This window comes from Hippopotamus amphibius, chromosome 10 (genome assembly GCF_030028045.1).
Source record: "Hippopotamus amphibius kiboko isolate mHipAmp2 chromosome 10, mHipAmp2.hap2, whole genome shotgun sequence".
NCBI classification, from domain to species: domain Eukaryota; kingdom Metazoa; phylum Chordata; class Mammalia; order Artiodactyla; family Hippopotamidae; genus Hippopotamus; species Hippopotamus amphibius.
The window spans coordinates 65,269,356-65,295,415 of record NC_080195.1 but is presented as its reverse complement, the minus strand read 5'-3'; the positions used below and the strand labels follow the sequence as shown (position 1 = coordinate 65,295,415).

Below are 26,060 nucleotides of genomic sequence, written 5' to 3'. Positions count from 1 at the left end.
TTGAAGATCCAGTGGAAATACCTTTCATCTCCTTATTTCACTCTCCCTGTTAAGTTTGTTTCAGGGTCAATGTTCTGTGAAGAAATCTTTTTCACTGCTTATCATTCATACACAAATACTTACAGAGTACCCAATGTATTTGCAAAGTATTGGCTAGAAATGTGTAATCGTCAATGGAGGCGGGGGTGGGGGAAAAGTGGGTCAGCTTTGCTGCATGCTCTTGAATACACGTTTCGTTCAAAAACTAGGAAGGCACACAAAACACTACCATACGGGTGGCAAGGAACAAATGTCACCAGCCTCCAAAACTATCTTTGGGAAATTTCATCTCCAGTGGGAAATTGTTTACGTTGATCAGAAGGAAGAAAAATCACCTCAACTCTTCAAATGCTCACATGCCCCACCTAGCTATGTTGTCCCATACGGATGGGTTAATACAGGCGGGGCAAAAGTTCCGGGATCCTGAGATTTGACCTCCACAGAGTCTAAGCAGGAACGCTGCCTACTGTGCTGTCACTGCTTGGAGCCAACTGTCTTGACTGATGATGAATCCTTGTATACTGGAGACACACAACGCTTCTCATGTTTCAGGTAACAAGAAATACGTTTTCCTCTGGCTGAACATTATTCATTTTATTTCTTGCAATAAGCAGTGCCCATTATGATGCTATGAGGCATGACTAAACTGGTAAATATCACTGGAATACGATGTTTTCTCGGTTGTAACAAAAGAAATTGTGATCCAGATGCAGCTGGAAAAGCTCTTCCTGTTGAGAACTAGGTAAGGTGGATCCCACCCCCCACTCCCTAGATTTTGAAGGACAAATACTCTATTACATTATTTTATGGAGCTTACATCTCAAGTTTATTTCCAATATTGAGCTCTTACTTATGCTAAAGTACTAGAGATGGTCTTGTCATCTCATACACACTGTACTTGGCTCATGTAGATAGGGTGCACTGCCTTATTAATTTCCTCAAGGAAAATGTATTTGAGAGTAGGAGGCTTTGCTAAAGTTTTGGGAATATACGGGAATTTATGTTTCAATCAAGCCCTCCTCAACCAAAAAGAAAGTCATAAATTTATTATTATACATTTCTGATAAGCGAAGTGGATATTGATGAGCAAGTAGATAGAACTGAAGCTCTGACATCAAAGTGCCTTGGGTAGAATTGTGGCATTACTATTACTATAAATCAGGAATCACTGTGTGACCTTGGGAAAGTTACTTCATGTCTCTGGGCTTCAATTTCTTCATGAGTAAAATGAAGATAATATTAGTGCCTCCCCCACAGGATTTTTTGGAGGGGGGATTATTCCACTAATTCATATAAATTGCTTAGAATAATCTAACATATAGTAAGTGTTCAATAACTCTTATTAATTAGTTATTTATAATATATGTAAAGGTCTTCAACCATTTCAATGTATAATTGTATGGTTTAGTCCTTGTCCCTTCTTTTCTCAGCATCCCTGTCTTCACTCCCCTGCCAAATTCTTATTTTTATTTTTATTATTTTGTAATTCCTCATTTTATTTTTATTATGTTATTCAATGTAGAGTAGTTTCACCACCACTTTTGTGGCCTTAGCTATATAAGACTAACAGCTTTTGGAGTTACTGCTCCAAGTGGCTTGTTAAGGCATTTTCCTACACTAGGACAAATTCCTCTCTAAAAGGAATTCTGGAGCAACTGACTGTACTACATACAAGCATACTTGTCCTAAATGTGGGTATGTATAATATACTTAATTTATAGAATGTATTCTAATCCAATTTAGCTGCACATCTTTGAAGTTGGTACTCTGATGTGTCATCACACTTTGATCATAGGAGACTGACTTTTGCTCAAGGTCACTCGCTTGTGCAGAACAGTGGTTTTAACTAGACTCTGATTGCTCCCCAAAGCCCAAGCTCCTTCTACTGTAACTAGCCAGCTATTTGTGTGATCTCATTTAATCATCACAGCAATCTCAAGAGGATGGCACTATTGTTATCACTCTTTAGGAGTATGGAAACTGAGGCTTAGCGAGGCTGAGTTCACCAAGATCATGCAGCCAGTAATGCCAAAGCCCGAATCAGACAGTCTGCCTTTTGCAGCTATACTTTTTAACAATTAGGCTGTGTTAACTACCACCCCAAAATAAAGGGGGTCAGATAGACGGAGCTGATGGGGGGGATCCAGGTTAAATATATAGTTAGGATGATTTGTTTGAGTCAGAGCTACTCAGAGCTGCTGTTAAGAGGAAACAATTCCCTAAAGGAATTCTACAGGATCCCATCAGAATGCTAGCAATTCAGCCATACTTAGCTCATGGAATACTGAATTAAAAGGCATTTGCCTTACAGTATTAGCCTTCTTGTAGGTTCATAAGATGCAAAGGAAATGTTAATGTTAAAACCAAAAGGGAGAGGAAAAATATAAGAGCTCTACTATAGAATACTGTGAATGTAATGTAAGGAGAACCGGAGGACAAGACTAGCAGGCTTTCGGTAAAAACCACAGCGGAAGATGGAGTTTAATAGTTTGGAGCATGAAAAGATAAAGAATTCAAAGACGTGTGCGTGTGCGCGAGCTCCCGCTTGCTTTATTATTTCTCCTGCCACCAACTTCCCTCATCCTCATCTAGCTGGTGACTCAAGCCTTCTGATGAAAGCGCAGTATGTGACGATTACTAGTTGGCATTCTCTGCTGCAGACTAGCCTCACACAGGGGTGACCCTGGGATGCACGGAAGGCTATTCAATGCCCCGGCGAAGTAGTTCTGGGACCAAGATTTTATTATGCTTCGTGGATGAGACTTGTGATCCCACATCTCTGATTTAAAGCCACTTTGGGCTCCGACAGCTCCACCCCGGTGTTCTAGAGGAAAATATTCCTTCATGCTCTCTGCCTGATCTGAAAGCGACACAGCTTCCCGATGTTCCGTCTGGGAGGTGGTTCAATCTTTAGAAATTGCCCGAGAAGTCTGTCCATCTGCTGGGATGCCTGGCTTTCTGGAACGGACAAGGAAAAGCTTGGCTTTTAATCTAAGTACCTTGAGGATTTCTGTCTGTAACTTAAAATCGCCGCTTAATTCAAAATAAAAGACACACACGCTCTGGCTTTTGTAGACATTGGGAAAATCTGTGTGACGAAGTATGATCTAGAAATTCCTGATTTAATTTCCCCCGGGAAAGAGTAACTATTTTCTATTTGCTAGTGGGCAGTCGACTCAAGTGATCTGCCTCTAAAAGAAGGTCTGTGCGAGAAGGGCACGTGGGGGTAGTAAGGGGAGGAAGCAGCCTAGTGAGTGAAAACACCTTCTCCCCCCTGCCCCCCGCCCCCGCCCACCTGGAGCTGTTCCTGTTAACTCCCAGGAAGCAAGTTCCCATCTTTGCCACCTCCTCCAGCCCCTTCCTCCCTCCTTCGCTCCCGCCCTTGGACCCAAAGTGGGAGTCCCTGGCGAGGTCCCGACCGGGGCCCCCCCCTCCCTGCCCCACTACTGTCTTTGTAGGAGAAGGAAGCTGCGATATCACGGCCAAGTCCCTGAGGAGTGAGCCAGGGGATAGGCGTCTGGGGGCAAGAAAAGGGCAATCTGAACCGCGGCGAAGCTGCGTGGGCAGTGTGAAGTGAGAATCCCCACCACGAGCGAGATGATAACGCCGCAGGGAAGCGGTAGTCCTGGGGGCCCAGCCGGGAGCGCGCTGCTCCGGGGTCGGCTCCCTATTGGCGGATGTGACCCTGGGGCGGAGCCACTAGGAAGCCCCGCCCACTTGAGCTCCGGGGCTCAGCGCGCGCGCGACTCCCCAGAGGTGTAGGAGAGCCGCACGCAGTCCTGGACTCGGTCCTGCAGCGCCTCTAGGCTGCAGATCCCGCTCCTACCACCTGCGCTCGGCTATACTTCCTGCAAAGCGGGGAGGAGAGAGGAGAGGGAGGAGGCGAAGGGAGGTGGAGAGCGGCCGCTTACACACACGCCTTCCAGTCCCTCCACTCAGAGCAGCCCGGAGACCGCTGCTGGCGCCGCTGCTATCGCTGCCACCGCCGCTGCCACCCGAGGAGACCGCCTGGACCTGTCGCCCCAGTGTTGCCACCCCCGGCAGTTCTTTCCTAGCACCGGGCTTTTTATGCACACTGCCACTACCATTATTATTGCAAGAAAAGGAAAATAACAGACCAGCGAAAAAGAACCACATATACCTTTCCGAATTACTCAAGTGTCTTCCGGGAAGAGAGGGTCGCCGGTCCCGGACTTGGGGAGGAGCAGTCGAAGGGGCCAAGGGCGGGTGTTGCAGGGGCGGCTGGAGGAGTTGGGGCACTGCGTGGTGGAAAGTTGCGGGCGGCGGAGACCCGAAGGTGCAGCGCCACAGCCCAGGGGACGGTGTGTCTGGGAGAAGCCGCTGCCCCCTGCGTCCGGAGCCGCGAGCGCGCGGGCAGCGCGGGGTCGGGGACGACGCCCCCCTCCTGCGGCGCGGACTCTGTCGGTGGTCCCCGAGGAGGAGGAGGAGGAATATGGCTTCGAAGGCGGCCTCCTCCTGCCGTCTGGTCTTCTGCCTCTTGATCTCCGCTGCTGTCCTTAGGCCAGGTAAGAGCAGGGGCCTCGGTGCAACCCCAGGCCGACCTGGGCCGGGGGCAGTTTCCTAGGTCCCCGGCCCGGGCCTCGCACCCCTCGGCGGCGCGCCCGGGCGCGTGGGGGGAGATAAGGGGATGGCGGTGCGGGCATAGAGTTGGCCCTGGGTACCCTCACCTGTGCCGTATGTTTGGGCTCGACCGGTTGGCTCAAGTTGGAGCAGCGACTGGGGACACTGGATAAATCTCCGGGAAGTTTGGGTGCGGCCGGGGTCGGGACGCCGGGGGGCCCGCGGGCAAGATTCGTCTGGCTCTCTCCCCTTCCCCCCTGCGGCTCCCGCCCGGGAGGAGAGCTCTCGCCCTCTGCCAACCCCTCCAAGTCGCTGGATATCAAAGTCCACGTCACTGCGCTCTGGGCAGTTTTCCTTTCGCTTAGCTCTTTGAGGCAGTAACTCGGACTTTTTCGTGATAAATCCCCTGGTAACTTCCCTGGGCGAGAGGTGAATCAGAGATGGGAGGGACAGAGAAGAAAGGGAGGACTTTCAATCACTCCCTTTTAAAACCCCCTGAAGCTGCGTCCGTGGTTTGTTCGCCCCCTCCCCCATTGTCTGGGTGGGTGGTGAGGGTAGGGGTGATGGCGGGCAAAGAACGCAGCCTGGACTGGAATTCGCAGCCAGGTTTGTGAGCCCTTAGTGAGGGGGTCTTGGATCGTTCAGGACCTCTGATCTAACCTCAGTTTGAGGTTAGAGCCTCATAAGGAGAAAAAAAAATAAAGGCAAAAAACCCGACAACTAATATATCTTGCCCGGGCATCTCTTTCATTGCCCTTAGGGACGTCCCCTGGCGCTGTCATCCAGAGACCCGCCGGGTGGCTGACGTGAGTTGATCCTAACAGGGCATTCTGCTTGCTCGCCGTCGCTTGACAGAGCAGCAGGTTAATTTTTCGCTAGACTTGAAGATTTGGGGGGAAATTGTTTTGTCCCTTTGAAGTTTTGATCTCTAGCCCCTCGTAGACAGTTGCAAATAAAACTCCTACTTCCTGTTATTTCAGATTCTGTTTGTCCTCTTGCCCCTTTCTTTAGTTTTTAATCAAAGAAAAACTCAGTTCCTTTTCGCATGTTTAATTTCTGCACATCCCTTCAGTTGTTGGCAACCTGAGGTCAGAGAAGAGGTTTGAAAGCCTCTGGATCTCTCCCAAGAAAAGCGGAAGAGTGGGGCTGGAGGTTAGAGCCTGAAGATCCCTAGTGTTTGTGAACCGCCGCTGCTGTGTGTGTTAGTGGCGGTGGTGCGCGGGAGGTGCGTGCCCTCTCCCGTTCTGATCTCATGGTGAAAGTTACATTTCTAGTTAAGGTAATGAGCTCACGTGCTGTTCTGAGGCTAGAGAAAGAGGCGTCTGTGACAGATCGCCGGCTCTGGGGCTGGGACTGTGAAACGAGAGTTGAACCGGATTTAAAGCAGGTGGAGTGGGGTGAGAACACCCGGGAGGTGGGAAGGGGAGACCCCCTTGGGTTAGGCCCAGCACGGACTTCACTTTTTCCTGATCCCAGTGTCCGGTGCGGGAAGGAAAGGCACTCACTCTGGAGCCGAGGGGAGAGCAGGGAGAATGAGGGTTCATGTAGTTTGTGAAATGCAAAGATTCACACACCCACAGTTGGTTTTCAGTTTAACCCCCTCGCCACTTTGAGAGCGTAGTCTTACCCACCGCCCCACTGTCGGACCACAAGCACGCTACCAGTTTCCTTTTCCGTGCTGGAATTTATTTTCAGTTGGGCCACCTCGGAGGACAGGTTTTTCCGCACATGTCATAGCTAAAAAGGGAGAGGTTCCTCTTTCAGATCTTCGCGGCAGTTCTTTTGACGCAGCAAGCTTGCGTGTCTAGCCGGCTCCCAGCTGCGCGCTTTCAGCCGGCGGGGAGGGCTCCGTCACCGCCGCCTACCCGCGGCTGATCTGCGGGTCGGGAGACTCAGACCCTCAGCTCAGCGGTTGCCTTGACTTTACGCGGCTGCCATGTGCGCCACATTCTCGGTGCGGCGTCCGTATGTTTTAAAAGAAAGAATTACGGCACTAAAAGCGCCATGTCCAGTCTCGGGATGCAAATCCTGGACGGCAAGTGCGCCTCCTTCGGAGCCCTCTGCACAGCTGAGCGGGGTGGGGATGCAGCGCCAGTAGCTGGCTTAGGCAAAGGGACTAACGGACTGCCCCGCCTGCAGCCCTTCATTTCCGGAGCGGTCTTAGTAGTGTGTACAGATCTAGAGGACAAAAACTAGAGTTTGTGAAACTGCCCTTGCAGGTCTTTCGGAATGTAGTTGCTACATAGCCATTGATACATTTTAGGCATAGCATGTTACCTGCTTTGAAGGGAGGAGGAGAATTATCTAAGAACCACGGAAACTGAATTCGGAGATGAAGGCAATGAAGTATGGGCTCAGCATCCAAGGGAGCAAGAATTTTATTATTCTCGTAGAAAGAGCGTCAGCCTGTGGTGACATTTTGTATTACTTAAAAAAAAGGCTTTCCTTGATTATTTACAACAAGGAGGTGGGGCCCTGCAGTTAACTGTTTCTTCTCTTGGGTCCTCTGTGTGCACCCCTCTGTGGAATGTTTCTTAATTGCTCACAGATAGAAAGTTCATTCCAAAACATAAACACACTTAAAGCTTTTTTTCAGTGGGATATTATGTTCGGAATGTATCCTTTTATCTCAATAGGCCTTTGGAAAAACATCAATTCAAATAATGGCTTTTCAGACTAGGGGATGTGGGACTGTTAAAATTTATAATTTCAAACCTGCAAACTGCTTAGTAGCCAGTAATATTGCTTTTTTGTTGATGATTTATTTAATCCAAAAGCAATTTATAATTTAATGGGGCAGTATTTTCAGTAAACCACTTTCCTAGGTTTGTTTCAGGACCATTTACCTTCAGATACTTGAGCAAGTCATTTCACCATTTTGGATTTCAGTATTCTCATGTGTAAGGAAAAGGGTGGACTAAGGCTCTGCTCTCTGAGAGCTCTGGCGTCTCAACAGCCTGTTTCTAATGACCTAAGGTAAAAAAGCCCATTTAGGCAAGGCAGAGTCATTTTCCAATTGTATTTTTCTAATGCTTTCAGACAGTCTGGACAGACACAATGCATATAAATTGTATTTCTAGAAAAATGTCAGTGGGTCCCAATTGCTAGTTTTCCATCTTTTTTCCTACTTATGTCTTGTGCTTACTCTTCCAGGCCTGAGTAAGGCTATTTAAAAATGTATAATGGAGAGAATGAGTCTCCCATTCTCGTGGGAAAAGAGACCCCAACAGTCAGAAAGGGCTTTAGATCATTAAACAAACAAACAAACACACACACACACAAACCCATTAATGCAACCCATCCCTTCTGGAAGATTGGTTCTATTTAAACTTCATATATAGTTCCTAGAATAAAATGTAAGTGATGGTTGATGCTAATATGTTCATGGGACAAAGCCTTATATGTACATCCTAAAAATGCTCCTAAACAGGGAAGTTGATTTGCTCCATGGTTGTAAGTACAGTACAGAAGAAATAGAAAATAATAATGCTTTCCTGTTGTTTTCAAGTCTATAGAAATCCAAAATATTTTCATGACTAGATACCAAACTTTTTCTGACTTTTTAGAAAATTCAAACTAGCTTATCTTTTTAAATAGAAATTTAGAGGAAAATGCTTGTCTACTGTTGACTTATTAAAAAGAAGAAAATCAATAAAAACCTACTTTGAGACTCCTAAGTGTCAACAAAAAATTCTTTATATTGGAGTCAGTACTCATGTGTTCAGTTTTTAGCTATGCTGCATAAGAACATTGTAACCTTGGGGGAAGTTATTTTTCTATTCCTTTTTATTTCCCATCTGTAAAATTATCTCCCCGTGTAGTGCATTGTTCTGATTTTGGTGAGATTAGTAACTCCCTTGCTCAGCATTTTGAATTTTTCAAGTAAAACATACTAGATTAATTAAGGCTTTTATTATATTCTTAATAGAATAACACTCTCATTCCACTTAATTATCACTTTGACCACTTTATTAAACCACACAAAAATGGTTTTTTTTCCCTTTCCCTCAAGTTTTCATGACATCAAATATAGGCTTTTATAAAACTGAGCACTAAGTTGTCAGCATTACTTAGTATAAGATGGCAGCTTTTTGTCATATAGTATTTTAAATGCTTTATAATCACCTTGTTTTGTATTCCCAAACACTCCTCTTTTTGTTCTGGCCATCTATTTCACATAAAACACCATCAAAGAGTTCTGGCTCTCTGAAGCTAGCAACTCAAGTAAACACATGCAATATGTATCCCACATATGCAGGAGAGCAACTTAGGTGCAGCTATGATAAAAGAGTATCTCTGTACCTGTGTGTATACTTGGAAACATAAGTTTAATTCCTCTCCAAGTGTTGACTGTATTATTCATTGTTCGGTTTTCACCAAGGCACATTTTATTTCTCACATGTGAGTATATGTGGCATACTAAGAATTGAGCTACTTCACTGGAATAGCACAGAAAATTGTTTGGGAATGGTGGGTGATGAATTAATATTTATTTGATTATTACTTTTGGATATCAGCTCCTTTTTATTTTCAATAAAAATGAAAAAGGCCAGAAAAACGTCCATTTATATTTCTCATTTTTTTTTTAATTAGGGCAGGAGTTTCCTTTCCCTGTGGAGAACAAAGTCAAGACTAAAATATATCTTCTGTATTTAGGAAGAGGATATTATAAACTCTTTTAAAAGGTTAAATCCTATAGTTATTACAAGTATCCCTATAGTGTACAATGTTATATATTTGGAGTTAGTGATATTTTCATCCAGCTAATTTCTCTATTTAAATAACAAAATCTGGGCTTCCTAGGTAGTGCAGTGGTTAAGAATCCGCCTGCCAATGCAGGGGACATAGGTTCAATCCCTGCTCCGGGAAGATCCCACGTGCCACGGAGCAACTAAGCCCATGTGCCACAAAAAAAAAAAAAAAAAAATCTGTGTTCTTTTCCCCCAACCTTATTAGACAGCATACCATATATGTTTCAGCTAGGACTAGTTCCAAATTTGCTATGCTATTCAGTAATTGTTTTATGGTAACCTATTATCATAGTCCATTATTGTAGTGTATGTTCCAAGAATGAAATTAGCTTTTACTGCTTCCTCTCTTATTTATCCAGTCAGTTCTCAAGTATCCATTCCATTCAAGGGGCAATCAGAGTTGTGCAAAATCCAAAACAGTTTCTCATCAAAGGATTACATAGTTCAACTTTGAGGTGAGGTACTTCAGTGAACGTAATTGTGTCTGATCTTCTAAGAATTCATAGTATTGCAATATAATGAAACGAAATTGTGGGAGAATAGACTAATCAGAAATTAGACAGCTGTCCAGTTTCCCTGGCTTGCTTCCCTCCCTTTTTCCTCTTAAAGCTCTGTTCTCTGTGACTCCGTGATCTATACATCCTGGTATATCCAAGACACTCCTGGTTTATACCTGGTTTATTCACTTATTAATGGTACTCTCAAAAGTGAAGTTTGGATGCCAAATTATATGGTCACAGTGATTATTAATGACTTGACTGTCTATGTGTCTGTCTTAGAATACTTAAATATAAGACATTCCTCATCCTGACAAACTGCATATTTCTAACCGCTTTTTATTTAAGTATCAGCTACAGTGAAGTATCAATAAGGGGTTATATGCTCCTTTAATGTCAAGTAATGTCAAGTACCCCAGAATATTGTGGTAGGTGTGGAACATTAAGGCTTCCATGGATTGGAGTGGAAACCAAATCAACCTGAGATGCCAAGTGAATGATGGTTAAAATTCACCTGGGAGCTATACTTAGCCATGGAGTTATCTAGGGAAGGCCTGTTCCAATTTGATCCTGAAATCCTTAGCCAATTGCACAATTCCTATTCTGTTCTTCTGTGAGGCTTCTCAGTGGCTCCACTATCAATTTAGATCTAAAAATAATTTACCAAGGATGTCTATAAAATTGAAGGAGGGTCTCAAGTCTTTTTGTATATTTGAGCTACAGTTGTATTGGTTAGATATGGTGACCTGACTTGGGACAGCCAACAACATGATCAGGACAGTTGGTGCCAAGCTGTTCCTAATAGGTCACCCACATGTTGTTTGGTTCAGGTATCTCTAGAGTCTCAGATATTCAGAAAACTCCAAAAGCAGGTGGAGGTAAGAAAGGTGAGAGGGTATTATCTCAGCACACGGATAAAGGATGCCATTGATTTATCCTTATTAATAGGATGGATTGAAAGGAGAGGGCGCTGGACCCTGTGGCTAAAACTCTAGTCAGCGTATTCCCAAGTACTTTCCCTACTAATTGGGAGGCTTCTGGGAATAAAATTTACCTAGCTCCAAATCAAGCAAAAACCCAGAAAAGTTAGTCTTGCTACTCTTATTAAAATTTTGAACCACAGTGTGTCAGTTAACTATGCCACATAATAAAGTACTGCAAAATGTAGTGGTTTAAAACAGCAACCATTTTATGTAGTTCATTATTTTGCAGTTTAGCAATTTAGGCTGGACAGTTGGGTGCTTTTCTGATTTTAGCTCCATGTCTTTCTACCGTAGTCTGCTGTGGGTCAGCCTGTGCAGCTTTGCTTCTGGGATTTTGCTGGTTGTTGTTCAGGAAAAATTAATTCTTCTCCATGATCTTTCATTTTCTAATAGGCTTCCCTAGGCTAGTTCTCTTGATGGAAGCTGGACTCTGAGAGAAGGCAGAAGTGTGCATGTCTTCTTCTGGTAAACAATCACTTCTGCCACATTCTGTTGGTAAAGATAAGTTTCAAGCCCAGGTCAGATTCAAGGGTGGGGAAATCACTCTGCTAAGGTATTGATAAAGACCAGGAGAGAGTTAGGATTGTTTTTGCAGTCCACCTCTCACGATAGTAGTGAGGGGTGTGGCAGCAGCAGAGATCCTTACTGCAGATCCTTAGCTCCATATTCACAATCTACACCCTCCTCTTCTGGATTATTGGGCAAGAAATATTATAGAGCCTCATATATCATAAAGCAGTGTCCAATAAGAGTACGTTTCTTATTGCTCAAACTTTATCTTCCCTTGGAATAAAATTATCAAAAGTTGAATGTGTGTATGTATGTGAGAGAGAGAGAGAGAATGTGTGTGTGTGTGGGTGGGTGTGGGTGGGTGTGTGTATAGAGAGAGAGAGAGAGGGGTGGGGGGGAGAGGGAGAGAGAGAGAGATTGAAGGGTTAAAAGTATGCAGTTCATGATTAGAAGCTAAAATGTGGTAGAAGAGGGTTTGTTGGAAAAATGGGAAGGTGCCTGTAGATGTTCATCTTGTTCAGTTCTCTTATTTGACAGCTGAGATGGATGAAGACACAGGAAAAGAGATTACCTAAAATTCAGTAGAAAATTAACCACCATTTTTAGAGACAACAGTTTTCTTTGTTTGATGTATGTTTAGACCCATAGGTTAAGGTTTTGGAGCTGTGAAGAACCTTAAAATTACTTAGCTACTTGCCTAAGGTCATATGCATTGGGCTTGGTGCTGGGAACACTGCAATGAACTAGTTATAGCCAAGGTCCACTGTCACCACAAGAAATTATGTTCTCTCTGGGAAACAGATATCAGTCAACTAATTATATAATTATTTGCTAGAACATTTGCTAAGTACCAGAAGGATGCATAAAGAGCATTTTACATCAGTGTGGCCACATTTGGTCTGGAATTTAGGGAAAAAATCAGAAAGGTTCTTTCAGGAAGTGATAACTGAAGTATGTGCTGAGAAATAGTCAAACAAAAGATATGGACTGAGAGAATGGATGAGTGAAGACACTAAGGAGGAGGAACATGGCTCTGACTCCTAGAGGTGACAAGGAATTCCTTGAAGTTGTTCAAATACTTTTTTGTAACTTCCCTAATTTACTTAAAAGTTATGGGGTTAAAAGAGGATGTCTTTGATTTCATTCAAATACTTACATACTAGCACATATTTGCACCTAAACTTCCCCCCTTAAAAAATATCTAGTGGGAACATACCGTACGAACCATTTGTACCTTTCCTTTTTCACTTTGCAGCACATTTTGGAGATTAAGGGACTATCTAATATCAGCACATATAGCTCTGCCTCATTTTTCAGCATGGTGTATTGGAGTTTATTGTGCACACCATAATGAACCATTTCCCCAGTTCTTGGAAATGTAGATTGTTTCTAATCTATTGCTTACAAACAATACGGCAGTGTACCTTAATACCTGTTCTTGTCCATATGAGCAATTATGTTGGCAGGAAAATGTCTTAGAAGTGAAATTGCTGAGTCAAAAGAATATATGTATTTTTCATTTAGAAGGAAATTCTGAAACTACAGTTCAAAGAGTATATAGTGTATTGTATATTTGAAAGTTGCTAAAAAAGTAGATCTTAAAAGTTCTCATTACAAAGAAATGATTGTAACTCTGTGATGATGGATGTTAACTAAACTTATTGTGATGACCATTTTTGCAATGTATGCATTTATCAAATCATTATGGTGTACACCTAAAACAAATATATGTCAATTATATCTCTACTTTAAAAAGACTATGTATCTTTAGTCCCAACTACGGGGATGCACCTTCCCCATACTTCCTCCATAACTCTGTACCATTACTATAACTTTAAAAAAACCAGGATAATAGGTTGGTTCTAATTTATTTAAAGCTTATGGGAAAAATGGGAATTATAGGAGTAATAGGCACACACACTCACATGTAAGGCAAAAGCTATAGATAGATTGATGCCTAACTTTATTATGCATGAGATGGAGCCTCAGATGCAGGAAAGAAGTTCATTTATTGTGAATTATTATCATTGCTTTTTCCACATCAGTTGGGTAAATTTTAGAACATAAACCATGTAATTGTAAGCTGTATTTTCTTCTATTTTGGAAGATTCATACTCTGTGAGATGAGATTAACTGAAGCAGTGGGTTAACAGGCAACAAGATGTGAGCCTTAAGAGTAGTTGGTAATGTTTTTCATTACACAAATGGTTTCCAAATACTCGTGTTTGTTCATTGTAGATGCAATATATGTTCTGTGGGTGGTCTAACTAATACCACTTTGTAAACCCTGTTTAATAGATTTTGCTAAACAGACTTGTTATTTTTAAGTAAATCATATTTTGAACAATTCTTCCAAGTTTGTTTTAACAGATTTGTCAAAATTGTTTATGAGTTGATAAAAAATACCATCCTCTGTAAATTTATCAAAAAAATTAGTATTGTTAAATATGTTTCACCCTGTAATTTTTGGACCCATCATGGAAAGCAGTAAAATATATTTTTATAGTTACTTTTATTTTAAAAACTGTAAAATATGTACATGAAGAGTTTTCAACAAGTATATGCTGAAGATATATTTTTAAAACAAAGCAACAGACACTCATAATGGACTTAGTATGTACATACTGTAATTTTATGAATGAAGCAGTTTCTGCTTAGCATTTAGGTTTTTTTTTATTGGGGTATAGTTGTTTTACAATTTTGTGTTAGTTTCTACTGTATAGGGAAGAGGAGTTCCCTGTGCTATACAGCAGGTTCTCATTAGTTATCTGTTTTATACATATTAGTGTATATATGTCAATCCCAATCTCCCAGTTCATCCTACCCTCCACCTTCCCCCCTTGGTGTCCATATGTTTGTTCTCTACATCTGCGTCTCTATTTCTGCCTTGCAAACCGGTTCATCTGTACCATGTTTCTAGATTCCACATATATGCGTTAATATGCGATATTTGTTTTTCTCTTTCTGCCTCCTTCACTCTATATGACAGTCTCTAGGTCCATCCACGTCTCTACAAATGACCCAATTTCATTCCTTTTTATGGCTGAGTAATGTTCTATTGTTTTAAATTCAAATTGTGGCATTTATACTTCCTTCTGCAAGCATTTTCTCTACATGGTGATAGGTATGATACTTCCTAAGAAGAGTGTTTATGTTGGTCATAAGGCATAAGTTTTATATTTTTGCAGAGTTGAGCTGAGCATGGCTCTAAATATGAATAATGCTTTTGATATCAGATCTAAGACTACAATGCAATACATATTTGGATTTACCCTGTTGGATTAATCCCCTACTCAACCCAACCCCAGTATATGGTAATTTACTTGTCAAATAGAAATTTTCCTTTAGAAATGACTGATTAGTATGTGATAAAATTGCGTTTCTTATCATACCAGAATGGCAAGTATCTGTTTAGTAAAACAAAACTTGCATCTGCTCAGCTTTTCTTCTCTTTGCTGATAAGAAGTATGTCTTCTTTCTAAAATAAATGATGAAATAGTAAAAAGAGTAGAGTTTCCAGGTATGGTTTGGAGGTTATCATCTTTTAGAATTGATCCTAAATGTTCAGCTAGAAAGGATTTGAACTCCCTGAGTAGTGACTTTTTTTGTGTACAGTGTGGCTATACCTCAGTGATGTTAAAAAATAACCGCTTAATTTTTATAGACTGTCAGTGCTTACAGGTTTCACAGACTGTGAATACGTACCGTATATTCCATTGCACAAGAAGAGCTCAAGAGCTTGGGCTCTGGATCAGAGCATTAGTTTGATTACTATCTTGCCTTTATTTTCTCATTTGTAAACTGAGGGTTACAGTACTATCAAGTTAATTTGATATGCATATTCAAAAGATAATGAGTGTATAGTGCATGTCTCAGTGCCTGGCACACATTGGACTCTCAACCAATAATAATCATTATGAATCACATTTTTCAGTAATCATAATATTATAATAAATGCCAGTTTATTCATATCAGAAAAATATGTGAAATACCTCATTTTACTGGTTGGAAGATATATTTAATCCCAAAAAAGTACATTTTTCAGTTTCCATAACAAAATTGGAATTCATATTCTTATTAGGATGTATCATAGTCCCCAGTATCTGTCAAGTAACTTTTTGGTTTTACCAACTCAAGGAAAACAAAAGAAAAATACAAGTTGAAAATTGCAGCCTTAAAATGTAATTTCCTGCAAACAAAAACCATGAAAGAAAAAGAACACATCCTAAAATTATAAAGACGTATAATTTACAATATTACTCTTAGAAATTGATATTGCACATGTGCTTCCATAATTTGAAAGGTATTATAGCTTAGAAAGAGAAAAATTTTACAATTATTATAGTGGAATTGTTTTGAAGATAAAATTATGATTTTAAATACAAGGCATATTTCTCAGCCATAATTCAATAGAGGGAGCTACACTACTTTTTTTTTTGTGAGCACTGTAGGATGCTTCTATTTATTATGATTTTCTGGAGACCTCTAATTTAATAGTGAAATTATTAAAAATCTGTAATTTTAATTTTAATGATATTTTTGAAATTGAGTAATATCTTCCTCTTATTAATGGAATTCAAAAAATGCTCTACAAATAACATATGTTTTAAAACCCTAGTTCTTAGTCCTCTATACCCTTTGGAAAATAAATCACTAGAAGAAATTAAAGTAGGTGTACTCTTGAGAAATATACTTTAATATAGCAAGGCATCAAGGGAGAATTTTAATGATAAAATAATGAATTATTTTGATAATAATACTTTTGTGGTATCTCTTAACTGAAAACAGTTATATATTGGAATAGGAGGGGAAAAATAGCTGGTGTTTTTCTCACTCTGCCTAGATTTTTAACCAAGTTATTCTAGATTTCTTTGTGAAAATGGCCTATACTCATATATCTTTCTCTCTTTTTTATTTTCCCCAATATCCTCTTGATTTAGATAACTCTAACTATATTTTCAGTCTTAGTTGACATCTGTCATTTGTGTGACCCTGATAATCATCTACCTTTTATGAGGTTCACTTTTGTCACCGAAGTATTGTCTCATATGATTTCTAAGATCTTTGCAGCTTAAAAATTCTAAGATTCAAAATTTTACATTGATTTAGAAAAATTTATATAGATTTGAGTCAATAGTAAGCAATAATTTTTATTGGAGGTCCAATTAAGGGAAAATAAAGGTTTTAAATGATTATCCCCATTTACTTTTTATTCAAAATGGAAATTATTTTTTTGAGTTCGGCAGAAAATTGCATAATCCCACACATAGACCTCCTAATTTATTTCGAAAATGCCATCAGTTAAAGAAATGTTCCAGTTCTCTGGTACATGTAGAAATCGCCAACACAGAGAGCTTTTAAACATTTCATATTAAAATTAGATATGGGCTCTTGTGACGGTGCTAGCAGGGCAGCCTGGGATTGAGGCCTGTGGTTTATTCATTATGATTTTAAGTATTTTTAAAGTAAGTGCTGGTTTTATTTAGTTTTCTGCTGTTATACATCAGAGTTTGAGAATGTGGCTTCTGGAGGGAGACTGTGGTTTTGAGACCTGTATCTCCACTCTCCACCCTCCTAGCCGAGTGACATTGGGCAGATTGCTTAACCCTTCTGTCCTAATTTGTGCAGTAGGGACAAACTCATTCAATAGCGTGACTCAAATAATACAGTCTCAATAAAGCATTAGTATTATTGACATATTTAATTTCAGTTAATCTTTCCACCTTCCCACAAATACAAACATAAACCCAGCTTATTCTGAAGAATACATAAAGAAGAGAGGTCTCAGGTTGTTCAAAAATATAAAATTGACAGCTGTAGCTCCTCCCCACTCCTGCCTTTTCTCCTACTCAGGAAGTGGAATATGAATGAGAGTGATGTCATATTATTTACTGGGCATAACCTTGAATCTATTCACTGTATAAAACAAATCATTCACAAATGCCTAGACTGTATCCATTAATTATTAGTATCATATTCATCATGACACAGTTCTTATCTGGTAATGAACCATCATTGCTTTGTGATCCTGAGGTTAAAATATAAACTTAGAGGTAAAATTAAGGCTAAAGATGAGACACCTTGAAGACTGTAGTTCACAATGTCTGAGAGCATGTTGTTGTTTGAGGTCATGTCTGTAAGTTGGCCAGAGGTAACTTAGGAGTAAGAAAATGTGTGTGCTTACAACACATTTATGTAGACTCTAGATTCAGAGTAAAATAGAGTAGTAATCATAAGCAGTTTTAAGGAACTGAAAAAAATAAACAGTCTAACAGTTTTCCCAAGCTTCAGTCTAGCGCCTCCTCCAGTCTCTTCTCCCCACTTCCATTAAAATGAGGTAAGATATGAATAGAAACTTGTAACTGCTCTGCTTAAAATACTTCAGTGGCTCCCTGTTACAGTAAGAGTAAACTGCAAACTTAACATAGCATTTAAGGTCCCTCATGCATTTCTCAACACAGTCTTTCTTGGAAGTCTTTGCTCCAGCCATACTTCTAAGTGTGCTGTGGCCTTCTTGTTCCCTGTGTTGTTATTCATGTCACTGTCTTATTTCAGAACTCTCTCTGCAACTTCACCCATCACCCTCCCTTTGCCTGAAAAATAACTAGCCCTCTCCATCCTTCAGAACACAGTTTAGATGACATCTTCTTCAGAAATTCTTCCTTGATTGCCCTAAAGTGTCCTTTTTCTGTAGTCCCAGAGCTAATTTCATTTATTGCCTATCGCCTGTTTATTCATTTCTCTTTACTTCAGAGCATTTTTGTGTTCTGGAGGCAGGGACTATGTCTTAATCTTTTTTCTATATCAGTGTCTACTGATATGTAGTATATCCCCAATACATATATGATGATTGAATAAATGCATTAGTCAAAATTAGAAATCGCGATTATTAATAAAGTCTACATATATTCACATATGAATTAGAAATATCTGTATTGAGACAATTTTTCGACTGCTTTTAGAAATTTAATTAGAGAATGACTAATTTGCTGAATTATTGGTTCTAAAACAAAAAACAAAAAACGGTATTGGCCATATTCTACCCAAGCTATGCAATGAAGTATAAAAAGAACATGAAATAAAGTTAGACTAATTTTTCTTCCAGGTATCAATCCAGGTTAACATAAAATTAAAACCTTAATAACTGTATTCTTTGTGTTTTCATAGACATTGAACATTAAATGTAAAATCAGAGAAATACAGAAATTTATTTAAACTGATTTATTTTTAAAACTAAGTTTTTCTAGGATAATTGTAGGAATGCATTCTCAGTAGGCAGTAGATGACTGGAAGTATTTTTATTTCTCCTGTTTTTAATTCTGAGATTAAACCTTTGGATCAGGGCATTGTTCTGAATATGGCAAAAATGGTATAGAAAAGAATTCATGAGTTTATCAGTCACACAGGCAATATTGAATATATTTGTGCCAGAGAAAAAAATGTGTGTATTGTGGACCATACCTTGAAAGCTCACAGTAAAATATCAGAGATAATTTGGAGAAAATCTAGTGTTACTTTCACAGGAGTATTTTTTATTGAATAATTAAAAGAATTCAGACACAAACCTAAGAAAAATTCATCAAAAAACTGAAAGATTTTGTTTTCACTGAAAAATAAACCTTGTGCTCTTAAAACTGACATCTTTTCTCTGGGCAAAATAATCTTAATCCTTATAACCTTTTCATTTGAAGTCTTTTTTCAATAAGCCTTGTTGGGTTTTTTTGTTTGTTTTTTACTTTGGATCCTTCCCAGTACTTCTGAGGTTTAACTTTCCTATCATTGCTTTATTCTGTCATTCCCCCTAGAAAACCTTGTTAGTAAATTTTTACTTCTATGGTCTGATAGTAAAGTCCTGAATTCCCACAGAGAAATTCTAATATTTTTCTAATGTGTTATAAAAGTGCTTGTCCAGATAAACCAATATAAATGCAACATGTTGTCACTGATAGCTCCCACGTATTGTATACCTGCTATGCTCCATGCACAGTAATACTTTACAGAAGAATGACCAATATATTTGTATAACCAATTTTAAGTTTAAAAATTGTACTTTTATTTTTTGAATTACAAGATCTACTCTCACTTTCAGCCTTTAAAATGTAGGACTTTGAATGCAGTATAGCATATGTTTTGAATGCAGTATAGCATATGTATCAAAAAGTAATCAGAGCAAAGGTATTGTCAGATAAAGCCAAGTAAATGAAACTTGCTCTTTCTTTAAATATCAAAACTGTTTGGGCCATATCAGTGACCTGTCAAGAGTCTGGATTAACCAGATAGTCTACATGAAAATTAGTGTTTTTTATCTCTTCTACTACTGAAAAAATGTTGCCCGTTTTTATGACAAGTATTGCATGGATTCTTGGGTTCTAATATAGATTTCACATTAATGATATTGTGATCCAACAAAATACTCTTCCCACAGACATGTCAGACAATATATAAATAATAGAGCTTTTACCTTTCCATGGAAGCAGAATCTAAGGTTAATACAATGAAATAATTTTCCTCATCAATGAGCCTTACTTTATTCTATGTGAATAGGTTTAAAAAGTTAAATTTTGTGATAAAGGATGTGATTACAGGAAAAGTGAGTGCTCTGTATATGCTGTAGAGGACATGTGAAACTTAAGGGGGCAGCTTGTACTGCTGAGGAGGGTACAGGAAGAAATGAATAGACCTCTCTGCAGAGAGAAAAGAGAGACAAAACCTGAATACCAGCATGAAAGAGAAATTGCTAGTTAAAAAGAGGTCACCACAGATTGCTTACATGGACCAGTAGCATCATACTATAAAATAATTTTTCTTTATGGCTCTGCATGTAGTTGATAATACACTCTAATAATTCCAAATTTGAATCTCTCTTCTCAATGACTAAAAATTACTTAATTTTTTTTATCTTGGAGGGGGAAGAACAATGGCTGGAAAGAAACTTCTTACAGAGAAACTTTAATGCAAATCTCTATTGAAACCCAGATAATTATTGACCAAATTTAGCAGTGCTTATCAAATTCTACAATAGCAGAATGTGAATTGATGGTTCTTCATCAAAGTTGAGTAATTTGGAATGGTATTAGTTTGCTTAATTCCAGACATAAACTGAAGTTAAATTAACTGATGCTAGGGCATATAATTTAATTGTGAAATTACATAAATATACAGTACCTCTGTCAGTTTCCAACTGAACATGTTTGTGTATACTCAGATTTTTGGTGAATGCTAAAGGCTTGTCAATACAGATTCAGTTCCCTACCTGAACCAATGAATATCTAGTAAGACAGTGTTGTTGAAACTAGAAATGGATGGAACATGTACTATTAATATAGTATTGAATGATCTGCTCTAAACTTAGAGATTAGTGGGCCTGAGATAAGACTTGAGCATTGAGCTTCTGTTTCAAAGAGTAGGGCTAGGCTGGAATAAAGAGTTTACCTCTCAAGTTTGCAGGGGAAGTTAAAATTAGAGAAATGAGTATAACAGAGAGATGAGTGGGTGACTAGTCAAGTTCTGAAAGGGGACGTCTGATGGGTGAACGAATTTGAAGGAAGAAGAAGTGGATATTAGAAAACCAGAGTTAGGAAGACAAAAATGAACGAGTGAAATGTGTTTGGTTAAAACAGGTGCCTCTACATCTGTTTAGAATCAACTGCACACTGGTCATGCACGAGCCAACTGGATAGAAATATTTAAGGCCATAATAAACTGCAGATTTGGTTCTACTTACGGCTTCCCTCCCTTGGTTTATTCATAAAGAGAGAGCCCAATCAAATCCATTCTCATTGGCTAGGGACATTACTACCCATGCTTAGATTTTGCAAGACTTTTCCCCACATCTTACCTTCCTACCCCTAATCCACGTGGCCTTCATGCCTAGATGTTAGACCCTGCTTCCTGACAGCCTAGACTTGGCCTATCATCATATTAAAGTAAAGAAATGTGGTGCTTTCTTAGTGAGTTTTGGATTTTTTTAAATTAAAATTGTGTGGAAGGTGTTTATTATTTCCTATCGAGCGAGGCATATTTATGAGAAGCATACCTGTTTGGACACAAAGCCCAATTCAGGAACTACCAAATAACTAGTATCATTGTATTCCTTTTTCAAGCACAGTCTCCAGTGTTTAGAATGCTGTCCTTCTGAACTTAATCCTTAAACATGAAAACGAATATCAGAGGTAGTATGAGCAAGTTACCTAACAAACATTATTTTCCCAATAGTTTTTCTCACTCTGGTTAATATCATATTAAGTGTTAATGATATTTCAAATTGATAAGTTTTGAGTTTTATCTTATCTTTTCATCTCAGATCATTTTCTAGATAGAAATTTAGAGATTTCTCCATAAGAGAAATAGAATAACTGAGGAGTAGTTACATTTTCCACAGCAGTGTTTAGTAGTCAAACAGGCTGAGCTTCCAAATGAGTTTGCTGTAGGAATGGCAGGCGGAAATAAAAATAATAAATGATCCTCCCCACCCCCCACAAAAAACCCCAAGAAACCATCAAACAAAGCCCAGAAACACTTCAAACATAAGATCATCCTTTACTTTTTTGTTCGTTATTTACTTTGCCTTCTGGAAATATTGCACAACCTGTTAGCTTTTTCTTTGTAGATGTTTGCAGGATACAGAATGTACTACTAAGTTTAAAAAAAAAATAACATCGATTCTCACAACAGAACCAGTGTGTACTTGTTAACCATATAACTACTTTGTTAAATATAGTTGTGTCACAAATACTAAAATAAAATGAAAAAGAAGTTAAGAAAACAGGCCCCATGCAAACAGTTCATACACTTCACTAACTTTATTATTTAGTGATTAAACTAGAAAACATTTAATAGTGAGTGTTGGTTTATCAGTATTGAATCAGTAACAGTAACCAGGACCATTGTGGCGTTAATAACTGTGACCAGGACCTTTCCTACTTGGTGAGGCTTGACTGCCAGTGACCAATGGCAGAGTGACGTAGAAGACTGGAGAGGGAATATGAGCCCCAAGTTTCAGTTCTGCCTTTGTCAGTAGCCCTGAGATTTTGGTTAGTCACTTCATTTTTTTGTTCTCTGTTTCTTTGCTTGTTCAGTGACAATATTAGGCTGGAACTGGGTGGGTTTCCTTCCATGTGATCATGTGTTGTGTGATTTAATTCCATTGCCAAATAAAAGGATCTTTGCATTGTCTCTTTCGGTATTATTTGTTCCTCTTTTGTTCTCACCAACATGCTCTGTTAAGAGCTAGCCATTTTACAGATTGGACCATAGTCACAGTGGACCATAAATAAAATAATAAGTCATAGAAAAAAAGAATACAGTATAGACAAGCATTAACAGTGTGTAAAATTATATGATAGACAAGGAGGGATACAATTTCTTCCCTAGTCAACACTGAACATACTTCATAAGAATACACTATTATATTTCATTTTGGTCTCAGTATTTTAAAGAAAGATGTAGAGAAATTGGATTTGGTTCAGAGAAAAACAATAAACTTGATTAAACCTTATAGAATACAGGTCCTGTGAGGAAGAGTTAACATCTGGAGAAGGAAGGGGTAAACTGTAAATTAATACCTGTTGTGAAAACACTGATCCATGATTCCCTGTCTTCACAGACAGCTGTCCCACACCAGTAATCACAAAGCAGGATTCAGCTGCTGAAAGAAAACGCTAGTTCTTGGCTTTGAATTTGCTGCTTTTGAGAAGACTCAGAGACTGCTATCTCTGACAGTGTTACAAAATGTTATAGCCAGTTGTCTGTCCGGGATGTTTTATATGTACTCCATACTCAAGGCAGAGATGTTTCCGATATCTTTTTCAATGGAGAGATCAGCATGAAAGGATAATAAATTTGGTGATAAATAACTTCACTTTTCTTATCTATAAAGTAATAGAAACTGTAACTTAAGATCCCTTCTGGTTCAAATTATCTATAATTTTTGAGTGTTGGGATGTTGGATCTGCACCTTAGCTTAATATTTGATTGTAGAAATATCCTTCTAGAAAACTTAGTTTAAGAGATCAGACTTTTCTTTCATTTTCTTTTAAAAGATAAAATGAGTAGATTTTGAACTTAATAATTATTGCAGTAGATTCCAAATGAGTCTAACAATACCCTGTGGGTCTTTTAGCTCTTGAGGGCTCAAAGTCCTGAGACTTTACAGTCAAGATATAGAGACTATAAATTGAATGGTTATATTAAGGATTTTGTGAAAGAAAAGAGAAAGAATGAGTAACTGAAACAAGCTACTTAAGTGGGCAAGTTATGTAATGTCTCTAGGTCAATTTCCTTATCTATAAAGTAAGAGGAATAATAATTATATCAGAGTTTTGTTGAAAGAACTAAATGAGATAATCTTTGTAAAGTAATTAGCAAATTGAATGGCAAGGAGTATAGGCTTCAGAAATGTTAGCTATTACTGTTAATACTGCCATTATTATCAACATCTTAAACGATGTTTTAATATATTGTACCTTCTATGAAAAAGTTCAAATATGACATATATTCAAATATAATAGATAAGAGGAAAAAATTTTCATGTAAATTGGAATTACCCACTATAATTTTCTTTATCCTTTTTTATGAAAAATATAAGGACGAATAGTAAGAAAAATGTGGTAACAGAGCAATGTATATGATATGCTCATGTGCATGAAAGTGGAATATGTCTTTAAACAGACACAGTCATTTAATGTTCTTATGTACACATAGCTGTTTTTCTCTGAAAAATATACAAGAACATTTAGCAATGGCTGTCCCTGAAAGGGAGGGCTTGGGGGTATGAGCTAGAAGGGAAGCATATTCTTTTATGTGACTTGAATACTTATTATATGTGTATTATTTTGAAATAAACTACTAGTACAAAGATTATTATAACAGTAGTGTTCTACCAAAACTGTAGAAGAGATACATCTACTCAAGTAGCAATATATTTATTTTGAATTGAGAAATTAGAACATTTCATTGCATATAGTGCTATCCATGATTATAAAATTTTAGAATAACAGTTGTACTCATTTTTGCATGTTTCTTTCTTCTCTCTCTCTTCTTTAGGCCCATGAAAGTTTTCTAATTTATTACAGTAAACCTACAAATATGTTGGAATTAAAATGACCCTTCATTTTTATTAACATTTTACAAAATAGTAGTTCACATTTAAGTTTAAATCAGTTTAAGATGAGATTGCAGAGTTTGCTTGTTGATTTGTATTTTGAAGTGATTTGCAAATATAAATGTAAGCCTATATGATGCCTACTAAAAGATTGTTCAGACATATAGTTAACGAATTCACACCTGTGTAGATAAGCAAGTAAGCATGAGAAGAAAACATACAAGAAGAGGAATTTAAATTTTGTATCAGAAATAAAGGTTGTTGAACCAAAGGTTATTGAACCATGTTTTATGAAATGGTTAGCTTTAGAAGCTTGTGGCATTGTAGTCCTGGAGAAATGTTTCTCAGACTCTTGCGATCCCAACAATTAGGCCGTGATCAAATTCATTTGTGAAATGGTACACATTTATACTCACTCTTAAAATTCAGAATACAAATAAGCTTTGCTAATGCCTGACGTAAAGAAATTTGTTTAATATTGTTTAATCTGGTGTCTGACTTAAGACACTTGGCGAACCAGTGCTTAGGAAATATTACTTTAATCACGTTTACAAATGAAATATATGACATTAAATATATTACACAAATGAAACATATTTTCCAAATTTAGGATTGTTTGATTTCTGGTATCATCCAGAACTATATTTCTGCATTAAAAATACAAATACAACAACAGAAGAGCAAAAAAGCCTGCAAAAGAAGCCCACAGTACATTTCTATGAAGCTGCATATAAGATTTCTTCATAATTTGAAATTTGTATCATCTAGTTCTTAATTTTAAGCTTACTTAAATTGTGACTAATTTTAAATTTGGGGAAGTAGCCAATAATAATTGTATTTTTAAATTATGTTTTACTGGTACACTGAATACTTAGCATCTTGTAAATGGAAGCTAGAGGCCTCAGGGATTATCAAAGATAACCTTACTAGACAGAATATAGAAAAATTGTATTGCCAAACTGTTTTTATCAATCATAGAAAATTTTGAAGCATAAATATCTGCAGGTAAAACATTTTTGTTATTCTAATTTAAGGACTGCTTAGAGGAATGGAAGACTATTAAATCTTATCTCTTCATAGGAGGAATTTAGCAGGGCTGAATTCTGTGAGGCAGAGTTAACCTTCCTAGCGATCTTTGCAACAACAAAGGATGATTCTTTCCAAGTATAGATTTATGCTAAACATGTTTATAACTCACCTGGTTCTCAGAGATACCACTTGGCCACAATCTCCCTGTAACTGTTATCTCTGGCATTTTTCAGAAACGTCACTCATAAAATGATTCTTTTCCATATTGGCAGTCTATTAGTGTCTTACTTTTACATTGTAGTCTGGCATTTAGAAATCCAAATTGTTCTGATTTCTAGGCCCTCCCTTGTATCTAACATTTAGTTCACAGCTAGTCAAGAGCTAATTCAAAAGAGATTAGACTTTAAAACACATGTAAAAGTGTTTTAAAAGAAACAACTGAAAGAATAAGATACTAAAATTAAGACAGGGAGTAAAAAATTTTTGCTTTTTTATTGAAAAATATAATGAACACCTGCCTGTAGGTAATCAACAATTCCAGACTATTATAACTGACCTCACTTGTCAA

At 38.3% G+C, this 26,060-nt stretch overlaps 1 protein-coding gene across 3 annotated transcripts in view; it reads left to right on the top strand.

Annotated features, from left to right (window-relative positions):
• The first annotated feature begins 3,833 nt into the window (after window positions 1-3,833).
• The window catches only part of ALCAM (activated leukocyte cell adhesion molecule), a 192,740-nt gene continuing 170,513 nt past the window's right edge, over window positions 3,834-26,060 (top strand). The window contains exon 1 of one of the 3 annotated variants that reach the window (XM_057697132.1): window positions 3,834-4,565. In XM_057697132.1, the coding sequence (XP_057553115.1) occupies window positions 4,493-4,565 (73 nt within the window). In that variant the 5' untranslated portion in view covers window positions 3,834-4,492. The remainder of the gene's footprint in view (window positions 4,566-26,060) is intronic. The other 2 variants (XM_057697131.1, XM_057697133.1) reach the window with 2 other exon arrangements.